At 45.8% G+C, this 14,967-nt stretch overlaps 1 protein-coding gene across 5 annotated transcripts in view; it reads right to left on the bottom strand.

Moving 5' to 3' along the window:
- SLC4A11 (solute carrier family 4 member 11) overlaps window positions 1-14,967 on the bottom strand; it is a 229,296-nt gene that overhangs the window by 37,647 nt on the left and 176,682 nt on the right. For all 5 annotated transcript variants that reach the window (XM_077933725.1, XM_077933724.1, XM_077933723.1 and 2 more), the window contains exon 9: window positions 12,266-12,350. In XM_077933725.1, the coding sequence (XP_077789851.1) occupies window positions 12,266-12,350 (85 nt within the window). The remainder of the gene's footprint in view (window positions 1-12,265; window positions 12,351-14,967) is intronic.

Here is a 14,967-nt window from a genome sequence, read left to right as displayed (position 1 = left end):
GAAGCTCCTGCGGCCAATCAGAAGCCGCGCCTTGGTTTTCGAACCGTTTCAGGAGTCGAATGGACTCCCGGAACAGATTAAGTTTGACAACCAAGGTACCACTGTAATCAGAATAGCGGTTTGCACGAAGATAGTAATGCAATAAAATTCAAATCGGTAACAACTCATTGCACATTTATTCCAGTGAAAACTAGTTGGTTTAATTCATTCAAAAAACCCTGATGTACCAGCTTTTCAAAGTCCGGTAGTCATTTGCACCTTGCAAGCACCCGTCTCCTTGCCTCTTAGTGGGTAATTTTGGCCCCTGCCCCCCAAACCCCTCTGTTTCACTTTATACCAGGTCATGTTAAATTCCTGGTCCAAGGAAAAATCCATCATTGTACAGCCACCCTCTTTTGCATATTGGGTTTGCACCCACTGCAAAATCTTTAGCAAATGTTTCCAATTATAACGTGACGTGGGGTGGCAGGGAGATACCAAGAAGCCCTTAGGGGAAAACCCGATGCAAACCAAATCTTGCACACCCTGTCGCCCTGGCAGCCAGCCTCCAGGGGTTTACATAGCGCTGCAGGAGACACAGCAGAATGTATGACGAAATGTCGAAAAGGAAAAACACGCAGCAAAACAGCACCTCAAAAACGGCTTCGCTGGCTGGCTTCAAGTGCTGGCATTTACTTCCCTGGACACGAGTCAATTATTTTATTTTTAAAATCCTCCAAACAGACAAAGGAAAATCAAACATGGACCCATGCTAAAGCATCACAGAGGCTCCTTTGGGGAGGTTGGTGGGCGATTGATTCCTGCGAATAAATGAACCCCTGGCTTGTACACTCATGTATAAGGCGAGGACTGAAACTAGCGGGAGGGAGGGAGGGAGGGAGGGAGGGAGGGAGGGAGGGGAAAAATAACTAGCAGCAGCTGAACCAGAATCTGCCTGCTTTTCCTGAATATAACAAAGGGCAGAGGGTCAGAATGAAGGATTTCCTCTTACTTGGCCAAAGACTGCCTGCGAAACAGCTGAATAAGGCTCTGCAATGCACACATACACACACACACTCCTCCTTGCTGAAGATAAGATTTCTTTTTAAGCAGAGGAAAATACTCCCAGGCGAGGAAGCTAAATTTGAGAAAATAAACAGAACACCCAGGGGATTCCAATGGCTCTACAGCTTCTATTCCTCACGGCTATTATATCTCACAGAGAGGAGGAGACACACACACACACACACTTTTAATCAAAGTGTTCAGTTTTCGCCACAAATTTGGCAATCTGTATTTGCACACAGCTGAATGCACATGGCATCGTATATTCCTTACATGCTGAGTTTGTCTGGGTGTTATTTTAGACTATGCTCAATAATTGTTTGTCTGGGTGTTATTTTAGACTATGCTCAATAGATGTGTTTGTGTGAGCCCTTGAGACTGGAGCTTCCAGCTCGAAAGCACGCTGACAAACAAACATTATCCTTGGGGGAGATAAATGTTGCTTTCAAATTTTTTAAAAAAATATTTATGAATTCATGGAACATAGCCTTATGCTGAGCCAGACTATTTGTCCAGCCTTGCAAATAGGTGCAGAGAAGTTACTAGCCTGTACAGAATCATTTTTCCATCTAGCCTACTGTGGGCTGGCAGCGGAAGGGATGAGAAGCGCCATGCCTCTTGCAGCAGCTCACTGCTCTTCTATACTAGGTAAGCAGATTCTCTGGTTTCTATTGCTGCGTTCCCCAGAGAGATAGAGCGCCCCAACTCCCCCCCATTAGTTCTGCTCACACCTGCAGGCTTTTCTTGCCACCTATGACTACCAGGCAAGCGCTCCATCTCTAAATGCAGCTCCCACAAAAAAGAAAGAGCAAATCTGTTAGTTTTGGTTTCTCTCCGTTTCTTATTTTAAGTTCAGTTCTCCATGTTTCCTTATCTATTTGCCTTTTTTAAAAAGTCCCCATGAAAATTCACCAGCACGTGTTTTTTTAAAGTGATATATGCATCTAACACAAGCTTTATCCCAATGTATGCATTTCTGTACGCATCACTCGGTTGGAGAACCGCCTTGCAAAATTCAGAGAAGTGCGAATTTCGAAAGATGGCGGCATCCCAGTTCTTGCGAGTGAGAATGACGAAGGTTCGCCTTTAAACGCAAACCGAATTGGATCGCCCGCCTGTCCCCAACTACGCATGTTGAACAGCTGCAAAATAATGGAAAGAGGAAAGATCTGTGCAGACGGATGCTCACTGTTTTGCAGTCCTTGCCAATCGCGCTCCTTGCAGAACTGCAAAAACACAAAACTCTAATTAGGTGACACAACACCCGTGTGAAGAAAACAAGGCAGGAAGTGACAAATTCAAGGCTAGCCTTTGGCAGGGAAGAGGCAGCAGCGTCCATCACAGCAAGTCCCCGCTCTCGGTGATCTCACCACTCTGAAGTGCAAGTGTTTGCTTACAACAAACATGGTTTGCCCTCACTTAGGGAAACGACTTTGGCCGCAATGGGCTCCACACTATCTGCTCTGAAACTCTAGCTCCAAGGGACTCATTCACACTGTAAGAAAGTAGCAGGAGATTGAGAACCCTGTTCTCATTCCACCTTGTTAAAAAGAGAGAGAAACAGCCGAAGAACTGATAGACAACTGTGGCCAGAATGAAGAGAGAGAACGCCAGAGAGGCTGAGCAAAGGGAGATGCATATTTTGAAGAGCAAAAAAGAGGGCACATTTGACGACTTCTACTTTTAACTGTGGGTTAAACCACAGAGCCTAGGGCTTGCTGATCAGAAGGTCAGTGTATCGAATCCCTGTGACGGGGTGAGCTCCTGTTGCTCGGTCCCTGCTCCTGCCAACCAAGCAGTTCGAAAGCACAAAAAGTGCAAGTACATAAATAGGTACTGCTCTGGTGGGAAGATAAATGCCGTTTCCGTGTGCTGCTCTGGTTCGCCAGAAGCGGCTTAGTCATGCTGGCCACATGACCCGGAAGCTGTACGTCAGCTCCCTCGGCCAGTAAAGCAAGATGAGCGCTGCAACCCTAGAGTCATCCACGACTGGACTTAACGGTCGGAGTCCCTTTACCTTTAACCATGAATGGCGACTCTCCTTCTACATACCTATGAAAAAGAGGACGTGTCCAGGAAAAAGAGGCCATATGGCAACCCCAGCAGCATCCACTCATCGGGGAAGAATCATAGTGTTGCAAGGGAGCCTGAGAGCTTCTAGCCCAACCTTCTGCTAAATGAGTGCAGGATGCAACAACAACATCCTTGACAGGTTGCCATCCACCCTCTGCTTCATAGGTGCCGGCTCCCTCGGGCCCTGGGTGCCAAAGCACCCACAAAATTCTCCATGAAGTGGCTGGGCACCCACAAATTTCGGCACTAGGGCCATGCATGCTGCATGGAACCCATGGCCCTGGGCACCCACGGTCACGGGGCCAAGCTGGTACTCCTGCTCTGCTGAAAAGTCCCCACTTCCAGAGGCAGGTTGTTCTACTGTCCGACAGCTCTTTCTCTTAACGCTTAACCAAGATCGGCCTCCTTGCAATCTCCACCCATTAGTTCTAGTCACGTCCACAGGAGCAGCAGGGAAGCAAGTGTGTTCCGTCTGCTGCCTGACAGCTCCTCAGATATTTGAAGAATTCTATTGGGTTTCCCCTTAATCGTCTCTCCTCCAGGCGAAAACATACCCAGCTCACCATGCCCAACTCAGCAGGGGCGGCGGGAGAGCGAGAATGCAGCCTCCTCTACATCCCACAAGGAATTAAGTGACAACTACACATCCCCCAAAGTAGGCACATGCTATCTGGAAAGACCTTAATCAGACCTTCTTGGGAAACAGCACACTTCGAACCAAGAAATATAACGCTATGCGTGACTGGGAGCACATTGTGTTGGGCGATTTTCCCATTTCTAAAAGCAAGCATCAGAGTTCTCTTGATGTACACACTGCACATTTTTTTAGTCCTTTTGGCTACGAAGCAAAATGGTAGTGACTCAAAGCATTGGGTCTTTTCCTGGGGTCCTGCGTACTTTGCAGGGGTACCCCTCTTGGTACCCCTCTTGGGACCACAACATGAGATACAGAGCAAGGTTTCCCAAAATTGGCTGTCCAGCTCTTTTTGAACTACCATTCCCACCATCCCCAACAACTGCTTCTTCTAGCTAGGGATGATGGGAGTTGTAGTCCAACAATAGCCAGAGACCCAACTGGGGAAACCCTGATCTATATAGTAAGACCTCGGCTCAAAAGACTCATTTCTACTGGCAGAAAGGTTGGGGACGTGGAGTAGAGACTTCTCCACAATTTTCCAGAGAGGCTAATCTGAGCCTAGCCTTGCAGGGAAAAGGAGGAGACTTCTTACTTGGGAAACTTTTTTATTTGGTATGTTAAACTTGATTAGAACACGTATCTGGCTTGTTTCTTCAGATATCACAGTTGACTTACGACATTTTTACAACGCACACATTTCTCATGTTTCAAGCTACTGGCTCTCACTTTTAGGAATTTTGCAAGAGTTGCAAGCTGCACAGGACTGGTGGGATATTAAATCTGTAAAGAAATATACAAAAAATTGGGCAGGTATCTGCAAAATCAGATGGGCGATTTTGTTCTCTGCTCCATCCTTCTGGCCTCTACATAAATCATTCCTCAATCTCTGAGGTACCTCCATCTTCCTTAGTCCCTGGAAGGGGTGGGGTGGGGAATCCCGATAATTTAAATTTTCCAATCAGATTAAAAGGCGTGCAACCTTAGTGATCATTGTTGGAAAAGCAGAAGAAATAAAGTTAACTACATGTTTGGTGGAGTTGTGATGAGATTAGAACTTATTGGGAGAAAATCTTAAATTTATCAGAAGATATGGTTAATTATGATAAATTTAAGATTTTCTCCCAATAAGTTCTAATCTTTATCAGAATTTATTTATTTATCAGAATTTATTTATCAGAATTTATCAGAAGATATGGTTAATTATGCATGGGACGCGGGTGGCGCTGTGGGTAAAAGCCTCAGCGCCTAGGGCTTGCCGATCGAAAGGTCGGCGGTTCAAATCCCCGCGGCGGGGTGCGCTCCCATTGTTCGGTCCCAGTGCCTGCCAACCTAGCAGTTCGAAAGCACCCCCGGGTGCAAGTAGATAAATAGGGACCGCTTACCAAGCGGGAAGGTAAACGGTGTTTCCGTGTGCAGCTCTGGCTCGCCAGATGCAGCTTGTCACGCTGGCCACGTGACCCAGAAGTGTCTCCGGACAGCGCTGGCCCCCGGCCTCTTGAGTGAGATGGGCGCACAACCCTAGAGTCTGTCAAGACTGGCCCTTATGGGCAGGGGTACCTTTACCTTTACTTATGGTTAATTATACCATGCCTTTAAATCCATTACAAGTTCTGCTGTGATACCTGCAAAATGATGTTGGTCCAAAACATCTTATTTTAATTTTAAGGAAATCTATTAAGAGCTGCAAAAACGTTGTTAGCTGCTAAATGGCGCTGATCAGAAGCACCCTCGGAACGAGAGTGGTTTAACAAAATATAGTATGTCAAAGAAAGTCTTTAAATTACAGAATAAGATTAAAGGAAGGGACACAAAGACACAAACAGTTTGAAAGTCCATGGTCTCCATTAGTTAAATGAAGCAAAAAATTCATTAGTGTTGTCAAGGGAGTTTTCACTGCTGAAAAAGTAAGATGGAGCATAACAGTGATTGGTTTCCGAACGTTTTGGAAGTTGAATGGACTTCTGGAACGGGTTCCGTTCGACTTCCAAGGTATGACTGTATTTAAAAGCATGTAAATTAAGCATATTTATTCCAGTTTGCAGAATTACAAAGTTGTTCTAAGGGGAGTAGGCACGACGCACTAGGAGTGAAACAAAAACCAAAAGTTACATTTGTGGTTGCAAAGGCGATGCAGAGTTCGCACGACAAATGAATCGCATGCTTGCTGTGTTCAGAGTCTGCAACGTCCGGCTTTGTACAGGAAGCCACTTGAGAAATTAACAAAGCCACAAACAGCCCAGAGCGGTATAACTGAAAGCGCCTATTATTCCTACAGTTCAAAACTCAAATATTAATATTTGGAGTTGGGGAAGGTGGGCAGGGAAAGGAAAAGAAGGACAAAATTGCATTCAGGCAACTGCAGCTGCGTGCCTGAGCTCCAGACCTCAGAAAGTCTTTTTTTATACACCTCTTTGTTACTTAGGGTTGCCATATTTCAAAAAGTTGTTGAGCTTTTATTTCTGGCAAAATTGCTTACTTTTTTTTTTTTTTTTTGCAAACACACACAGAAAAAAAATAATGCAAAGTTTTTGAGCTGGTTTTTTTCAGGGAATTCGCCAAAAAACACTTCCCGGACATTTTACCAATTTTTGAAAATTCTGCCCTGACACTATTTACGGCTGACATTCCTGGGAAATTTCTGAGAAATTCTGGATATAGGTATCCCTAGTGTTACTTAGATGCTTTGGTGAGGGGAGAGAATTTGGATGTATTATGGAGTGGAATGGAAGCAACCATTGGTCAAGAGACCCTGGCTCATGGTTTAAAGAAGGCCTGAGGATGGACGTAGCCAGAATTTATGTTGGGGGGAGGCAGTTTGTAGAAGCCATGCATTGCAGGGGTCCTTTCCAAGTCTAAAATTCCATGATTCCACGAGTTTGTTTAGTGTGGTGCTCAAACCTGGAGTTTTGGCTTGTTTCACCCTAGCAACAAACCATGATGGCTAGACAGCTCGTGTGCTCAAGACATCGATTCCACAGATCATATTTTGTTACATTGTGCGAAGTATGAGCAGGCCAGGGCTGAACTGATACTACCCTTGCTGGTGCCTTTCCCGGGAAAGTCAGAGGCTCACTATGTCAGGTTCCTACTGGAAGACCGGACAAAAGCTAGAACATTGGCAGTGGCAAAGTTTTTATTGGTGGTTGCAAGAACAAATGAGCCCTATATTCCAAACAAAGTGCTTGATTAACCTGGAGGTAGGCTGTATGAACTCTGTATTGATTTGTAATGTTTTGTTGGGTCTCTGGACCGTAGTTGTAGTTGCTTTAAACCAAAGTTTTGTGATTGGCTTGGTAACTGCGGCTGGCTAGAGTAAAAGAAACCACAATCCTGGGTTCGGATGCCATGCTAAGCTAAACCAAGCCTTTCATGGTTTGCTGATCTCACTTGCACGAAGGAAGCATCACTGCCAAAGTGCTCAGGCTGCAGCATAATGCAGTTTATAATAAGCTGCATTTGCATGGACCCAGGCAAAGAATGGTGTGCCCGACCCAATGTAATATAAGGACAACAGGTTCAATCTCACAGCAAGCCTAAGACTACTTTCTGTAGCAATTCAATGTTTTGCTATCGAACATGTACACTTAAAAGCAGGCTGCCCTCTTTCATTTCAGTTTGCGGCATATCAAAATATTCTGCTGTGCAGCTTTTCTAGGGGCAGAGAAATCTCTCAGTTTCATTTCCCCCCCATTTCTAATTTTTCCAATCTCATGTTCAGTTCTCCATTTTTGTGCATCAGCATTTTAAAACAAATTTCTCCTGATGTACATTCTTGCAAGCGACATTCCTAATGCAATGCATTTCCATGTGGTATTTTCGCCAGTGCCATGTGTTTTTATCCACACATATCACCCTAACATGCACGTTTTTGTAAACCTTGTTTGGTTGGAGAGCTGCAAAATTTGGAGAAGTGCGAATTTTGAGGGACAGCCGTGTTCCCTTTTGCATACCGTTTTGAAAAGCGAGGATGAGGGAGGTTCACATTAAAATGCAAACCGAATTTCCGCCCCCTCCCTAAGTATGTCCCAAGGGCAAGTGGAATTCCCAGTTCACAGCAAATATAATAGAATTGTAGAATTGGAAGGGACCATCAGGGTCATCTAGTCCAACCCCCAGCAATTCAGGAATCTTTCTCCCAACGTGGGGCTCAAACCCACAAACTTGAGATCAAGAGTCTCATGTTCGACCAACTGAGCTATCCTGGCTGCAGCATGCTAACATGATAGAGGGGAGACCCAGAAGGCCACCTTGCTTACAGTGCTCCCTGGCATTTTCTTTTCCTTTACTCCTCTGTGTAGCAACAAGAAGGCAGAAGAAGCAAGGAATGGAAATGTGTTGAAGAATATATTGTACAAAATCATTCTATCAGAAATCTCTGGATAAGTATAGACTGAACCCATTAAGTTAAGAAGTTATGTTTTCCTTCCCCGCTCCTTTTTTTCAAATAGATGAATGACTATCGTAACGCATAAAAATGAATGTTGGAGGTTTTTATTAAGTAATAAGTTGGATGTCACGCATGTGGGTGAAGGAAGTCAAATGGGCATTTGGGTATAAGGAGAGGTGATTGCAGGATTGTTGTTTAGTCGCGTCCGACTCTTCGTGACCCCCTGGACCAGAGCACGCCAGGCACTCCTGTCTTGCAGGGTTAGATGTGGGGAATTTGCAGAAATAATATATTCATGTTATGTGCCGTAGATTCCAGTGTATTAGGTGACTGGGCGTATAAGCTGCCAATTTGGGGGGGGGGGGTGTCTTATACGCTTCGGCAGCAGCAGTGGGCAGCGGGCTCTGCGACTGGAGGAAGCTGCCCAGTGATGCTAAGCCGGCTTCACTGGGCGGCTTCCTCCTGGCACGGAGCGGAGCTCGCCGCCCACTGCAGCCATACCCGGAGTATAAAACGACCCCCGACTTTTAACCTCTTTCCCGGGGTTAAAAAGTCGTCTTATATGCCGGAATCTACGGTACAAGGCTGAAGATGTATGGCAATTAACATGTAGTGTGAATTAGCTGAAAATAAGAAAAATTAAGAAAAAAATAATATCAAGTCCAGAAAAAGAAAAAGAAAAAAAGAATGCAGAAAAAGCAGTTGCCAAGAGGTGCTTGGCTGTGGAATTGAGCCCATGGTGCCAGAACTGGGAAGAGAAATGCCACAGAGTTGCTGCACACCTCCAACCAGCATTCCCAAGAACTTGGATTTCATAGGACAGGTGTGTGTCATTGAAGCCCCAAATATACACTCTCAGTTGAGAAACCACAGCTTAATGCTAAGCCACATGGATATTCAAGGAATTAATAGCCTCTTTGTGGCTAAAGTTCTCTGCAGGCCCAAAGTCAACAGCTAGCATGACCTCACCACAGGAAGCCTGCGGGGCAAATCAGGCCGGCCAAACCAATCCAGCAAAGGTGGTGAGATTCTGGCCCATGGGCCTAATTCAGCCCAACATGGGGCCCAATTTGACCCATGGGCCTGTTTTCCCCAACCATGCCCACGTGCCCCAAACCCCATCTTATACAGGCCTCCTCCCACTAATGCGCAGGTTACGTTCTGGGCCCCCACACTCAAGTGAAATCGTGCAAAGTGGGGGGCATCCTCTTAAAAAAAAAGCTCCTAAATGGCTATTCCCCCCTGTTCTCCCGCTCTCTCTCCAATCCAGACCAGGTTGGCAAGAAGCTGAAGGAGGTGCTGGAAAACTGCAGCTGCAATGCTGCCACGCAAGCCAGCTGTTGGGCGGAGAGGCTGAGCAGCCTAAACAAAGCCCCACCGAGCCCCTTCTCTGCCCTCACTGATGTCCTCTTCAGGTTTGGGGTGTGTGTGTGTCTTCTCACGAGCCACAAGGACTCGCTAGCTTTCTCCCACCATTTCCTGGTATAATAATAATAATAATAATAATAATAATAATAATAATAATATATTTATACCCCACCCAAGTGGATGGGTTTCCCCAGCCACTCTGGGCGGCTTCCAACAGGACACTAAAATACAATAACCTATTAAACGTTAAAAGCTTCCCTAAACAGGGCTGCCTTCAGATGTTGTCTAAAAGTCTGGTAGTTGTTGTTCTCTTTGACATCTGGTGGGAGGGCGTTTTACAGGGAGGGTGCCACTACCGAGAAGGCCCTCTGCCTGGTTCCCTGTAACTTGGCTTCTCGCAGTGAGGGAACCGCCAGAAGGCCCTCGGAGCTGGACCTCAGTGTCCGGGCAGAACGATGGGGGTGGAGATGCTCCTTCAGGTATACTAGACTGAGGCCATTTAGGGCTTCCAAGGTCAGCACCAACACTTTGAATAGTGCTCTGAAACGTACTGCTTCCGTTGACTGATTTCTTTCCCGGCTTGCATGCAAACACAGTCACACACAAGTTGACTGTGCATTAGTGGGGGGGATGCCTGTGCATGACGTCAGGCATGGGGCAGGGAAAAACATGCCTCCCAACGAAGAACCAGAAATACCAAAACACGCTCGCAGTTGGCAAGGGAGGACTTGCTGTCACTGCCAATCAGCTGGTCGGCAGCGACAGCAAGTCCTGCAGCAACCGGGTGCAAGACAGAGTTCCCTGCTGAAAACACTGATTGGCAAACTTCCTTTGCCAAGGAAGTGAAGAATGCCTGCCAGCTTTCCTCTCCCTGGTGCCTTTCTGTTGTACTGTCACTCTTTGTTTACATACAGCTGCCCTATCAATATTATTTTTAAATAAACCTGATCATGTACTGTATAAGGAACATGGAGGTTTCGACTGGGACGCAGTTAGCCCCATGTGAACAGCTGCAGTAACGGGTGCATGGATGACCCAAGGCATTACGCCAGAGGGGGGACTACACCAACCCTGCAAAGCTGTTTCAAAACTCACCTATGGCTGTTGCACAGCTGTTATCGCAGCTCTGCGAGCCTCAGCTTAGTCACAGCGAGGAGGCGGGAGACTGCCTGGAGCCCCGCGTAATCTGCTCTGAGCTTCCCAGAGAAAGAGGGACGTGCGCGCAGTAAATAAAAGGAAAACAGAGAAAGTATCGCAGGCATTTATGCCAGAATCAGCTCTCGGCATTTCTGAAACAGGCCCCTTCGCGAGATAAATGGCAAACTGCAGATGAAATTGTCGGCAGTCAGACAAGGCCGGTAATAGCTTCTGCCTAGGAATCGTACCCAAATTTATGGGAAATCACATCACTGAGATATATGTACATAAGCAATAGTGCTCTGTCCAGAGCATGCAATGATTGCTTTTCTTTGCATTCCCACAAAGCTATTTAGGTAGAAAACAGCAGTCCTGCAGAGCTCTTAGGCAATGAGGGAAGGGGATGGTTGGTACATGGAAGGGCACAGGCCGCGAATGTGAAGCCTCTCATACAAAACTGCCTTTATACAGAGTCAGACCATCATTCCATCTCCTCAGGTGCCAGGAATCTGGGCCCCTCCCAATATTGCTCAAGCCCCACCAGCCCCAGGCAGCTCTCACAAGCCACTCTCGAGTTCATATACCAATAATTTAGAAACTCTCAACACTTTGTAACTAAGCTAAGTTTCCTGCTTGGCAGGGGGTTGGACTCGATGGCCCTTGTGGTCTATTCCAACTCTATGATTCTATGATTCTAAGTTTTACTGCCTGTGCAACTTTTTCTGAATGCTGCATGGAAAGGCACATGAATATGACCTTTGGAGAGTTTGTAAGTAAACCATTTTAAACTTCCCAAACGTGTGGGCTTTTTCTTCGCTGGGGGGAGAAGGAAACTTTGGAACGCACTTGAAAGGGTATATTTTAAGGGTCTAACAGCCTATATTTCAAAATTTGTTCTGCTGCATATTTTGTGACTTTAAATCTCTGCTGGGGTCCTCTCACAAAAGAGTAATTGCCCCAGCCTTGGATCTTGGCATTCAGTGTATTAACCTTTTCATATCATTTTTTTTCCTTGAAGCAGCAAAAACAATATTAAAAAATGCAATCTTTAGGGGGGAATGCTTTGCAAAAATGCGATTAGACAAAATAGTGTAAAAAATTGTGTACTGTAGGAGAAATATGCGCTAAAATGCTGGTTTTTTATTTTTAAAAATGACTTTAAAAAGAAAAACTCCACGGAAAACCGAAATTAATGAGAAAATGAAATTGACAGAATTGCCAATCTCTACTCTATGGAGACATTACTCATCATTTAGCTTACAGAAATCTCATTTAAAAAGCGCCAGCGGTACGATTTTGCCAAAAACAAGGATGAGAACTCGAGTTCTGTTGGATTTTCCCTTGCTTATGAATGAAAATGTGTTTCTACATGTGGATTAGCCTCAGTGGATCAAGGAATTTATCTAAAGCACCAGCTTTGGCTGAAGACATTAGGAATAATCTATAAGCCCAACACATGGGATCCTTCCTGGTCCAATGTGTGATTGTCTTTCAGAAACAGAGCTACTGCAGACATTTCCCTGCCCTCCCCAAAAAATAAGAGAGTGCTCTGTAAACAGGACACGGTGCTATGAGGACCCCAGTCAGGCCGGCGTTGTCGTAAACAATGGCTCACCTACCATCAGTAAAGTCCAGCGCGTACACTGGAAACCTTCGTGCGATGTCATCAAAAATTCCCTTGCCAACATTGAAGAACTCGTGGAGCTGGAGAGAGGAAGGAAATGTTATGTCAGTTCAAATGCTCATCTATTGTTGAGAGAGGAGAGGGAGGCTCGAGCCGCCTGCCACGAGACCTTTAAAACCAACGGCTTTCCTTTAAAGGCTATGCAGAGGAGATGCTAAATCACAGAATCGTAGAAGGGACCCCGAGGGTCATCTAGACCAACCCCTCTGACATGATTTCATATCTCCTCACAGACACAGATAAGTATGTGACCTGGCGTGTAGCACTCCTTGCAACTGCCACTAGGAAAATCAGAGCAAATTATATAGCCAAGATAGTCACCAACTGTTAAGGAGATGAATTAATTTGACCCTATCTACATCAAGCTATAATCTATCTTTTTCACCAAACTCTGAATATAATTGCACATTGTATTAATTAACATTATTAGTGGCCATGTGGTGATTTTAGCTTATAAATTTTACTGTTTAATGTCTGAACCTGTATAATCAGGTACTTTTATAGCTCTGTTTAGAGTAGGTAACGTCTTGATAATATAAATATTTTAAGTTTTTTTGTATTAATCCAGCATATTTTCTTTTAACTGTTGAATGATTCTGTGTACATTGCGGCAGCCTTTGGCTATGTGCAATAAAACTGACTGACTCTCTTGATACTACCTCTGTGCAGGGAAGAGAGGAGGCAGCTGAGATACGGGGAGGGCCTTCGTGAAGGCTCCCCCCTCTTGCCAATCAGCAGTCAGATTTTGCATATACAGCCGTACCTTGGAAGTCGAACAGAATCCGTTCAACTTCCAAAACGCTCGAAAGCCAAAGCGTGGCTTCTGATTGGCTGCAGGAAGCTCCTGCAGCCAATCGGAAGCCGCAGAAGCCCTGTCAGACATTTGAATTCCAAAGAACGTTCACAAACCAGAACACTCATTTCTGGGTTTGCGGCGTTTGGGAGCCAAAACATCCGAATACCAAGGCGTTTGGGATCTAAGGTATGACTGTATGCGCTACCTCTGGAATGGAACCCCCATGTTTGACAGGACTGCACTGTCGCACAAATAAATAAACGTGGATCTGGTAACAATATGGGAAATAATATAACTAACCAAGGTTAGCCGCAACTACCCATGCATTTAAAGAGTCACAAAATTAATTTCTTTGTGGCATGCAGGTTCCATAAAACAGTACCAAATGTCACCGAATCTGTCCGTTTCCCTTTCTTAATTTCACCATTTCCAAAACAAAAAACCATGCTTGAATTCACATCCGCACCATAGATTTAAAACACACAGCTTCTCCCCTCCCCAATAAAAAAGAATCATGGGAACTGTAGTTTTTTAAGGTTGCTGGGAATTGAGGGATAAACTACAGTCCCCAGAATTGCTACGTAAAATTTGGAGGAGTGCAGATTTTGAAGGACAGCTGTGTTTAGGTGCATGTATTGTTTGGGTAAGGGACGCGGGTGGCGCTGTGGGTAAAAGCCTCAGCGCCTAGGGCTTGCCGATTGAAAGGTCGGCGGTTCGAATCCCCGTGGTGGGGTGCGCTCCCGCTGCTCAGTCCCAGCGCCTGCCAACCTAGCAGTTCGAAAGCACCCCCGGGTGCAAGTAGATAAATAGGGACCGCTTGCTGGCGGGAAGGTAAACGGCGTTTCCGTGTGCTGCGCTGGCTCGCCAGATGCAGCTTGTCACGCTGGCCACGTGACCCTGAAGTGTCTCCGGACAGCGCTGGCCCCCGGCCTCTTGAGTGAGATGGGCGCACAACCCTAGAGTCTGTCAAGACTGGCCCGTACGGGCAGAGGTACCTTTACCTTTATTGTTTGGGTAAGTGCGAATGGGGAAAATTCGCCTTTGAATGGGAACAGGATTGCATTTCTCTCCCACTCCTAGTGGTCAGAATATAGCCTTTTCCTGGGTCTGTACACTGCAGCTTTGCATGTTTTCCACGTACATTTGGGAACAAAAGGGATGCAAAGTGCATCTGTCAACACCAGCTTCCAAAACCCAGCAGGGGTACCTGGAATATGCTGTGGCATTTGCTGCCAGCCCTCCATGGCCCTCGCCGGCCCCCTCGCTGCTTGGCTCCCTGTCTGTCCCTTCTAGCCTCTCCCTGCCTCATCCCCATTACGTCTCTCCGCTTGCGGGACAACTTGCTACAGCAACAGGGATTTCTAACCTCTGCCCCTCTTCTCCCTCCAGGGAGAAAATTCATTTCTGCTCCTTTGTTTTGAGACACAATTGTCTACAGGGCTGGTGGCAGGGAGAGGGTGGGTTTAAAGTGCAGAATGATTTGAGCAGAGTTTAAAAGGCCTATTTTTAAGATTCTTTCTTTCTTTCTTTCTTTCTTTCTTTCTTTCTTTCTTTCTTTTTAAGTAGCTCCCAATGGAAGAGGTCAAAGGAAAGAGCACAACAGCTTCTAGCAAACTTGTCCTGCCGTGACATGCGAGAAGTTGCTGGCGTTACAGGGCAGAAAAGGGAGAAGGAAAAGGATTGTGACCAATTCAGCAAGGGGCCGATTATACTTTTTTCAATCCACTGTGCATAATTCTATGCACCTCTATCATGCCCACCTCTGTGCTTAACTTGCTTTTCACTCAGCAGAGAAGTCCTGAACTTTTTTGGGTGGGACTTCTCTTCATACAATGGACATA

This window comes from Podarcis muralis, chromosome 9, assembly GCF_964188315.1.
Source record: "Podarcis muralis chromosome 9, rPodMur119.hap1.1, whole genome shotgun sequence".
Taxonomy (NCBI): Eukaryota; Metazoa; Chordata; class Lepidosauria; order Squamata; family Lacertidae; genus Podarcis; species Podarcis muralis.
The sequence above is the reverse complement of the archived record's forward strand: the minus strand, read 5'-3'. Positions and strand labels throughout refer to the sequence as shown.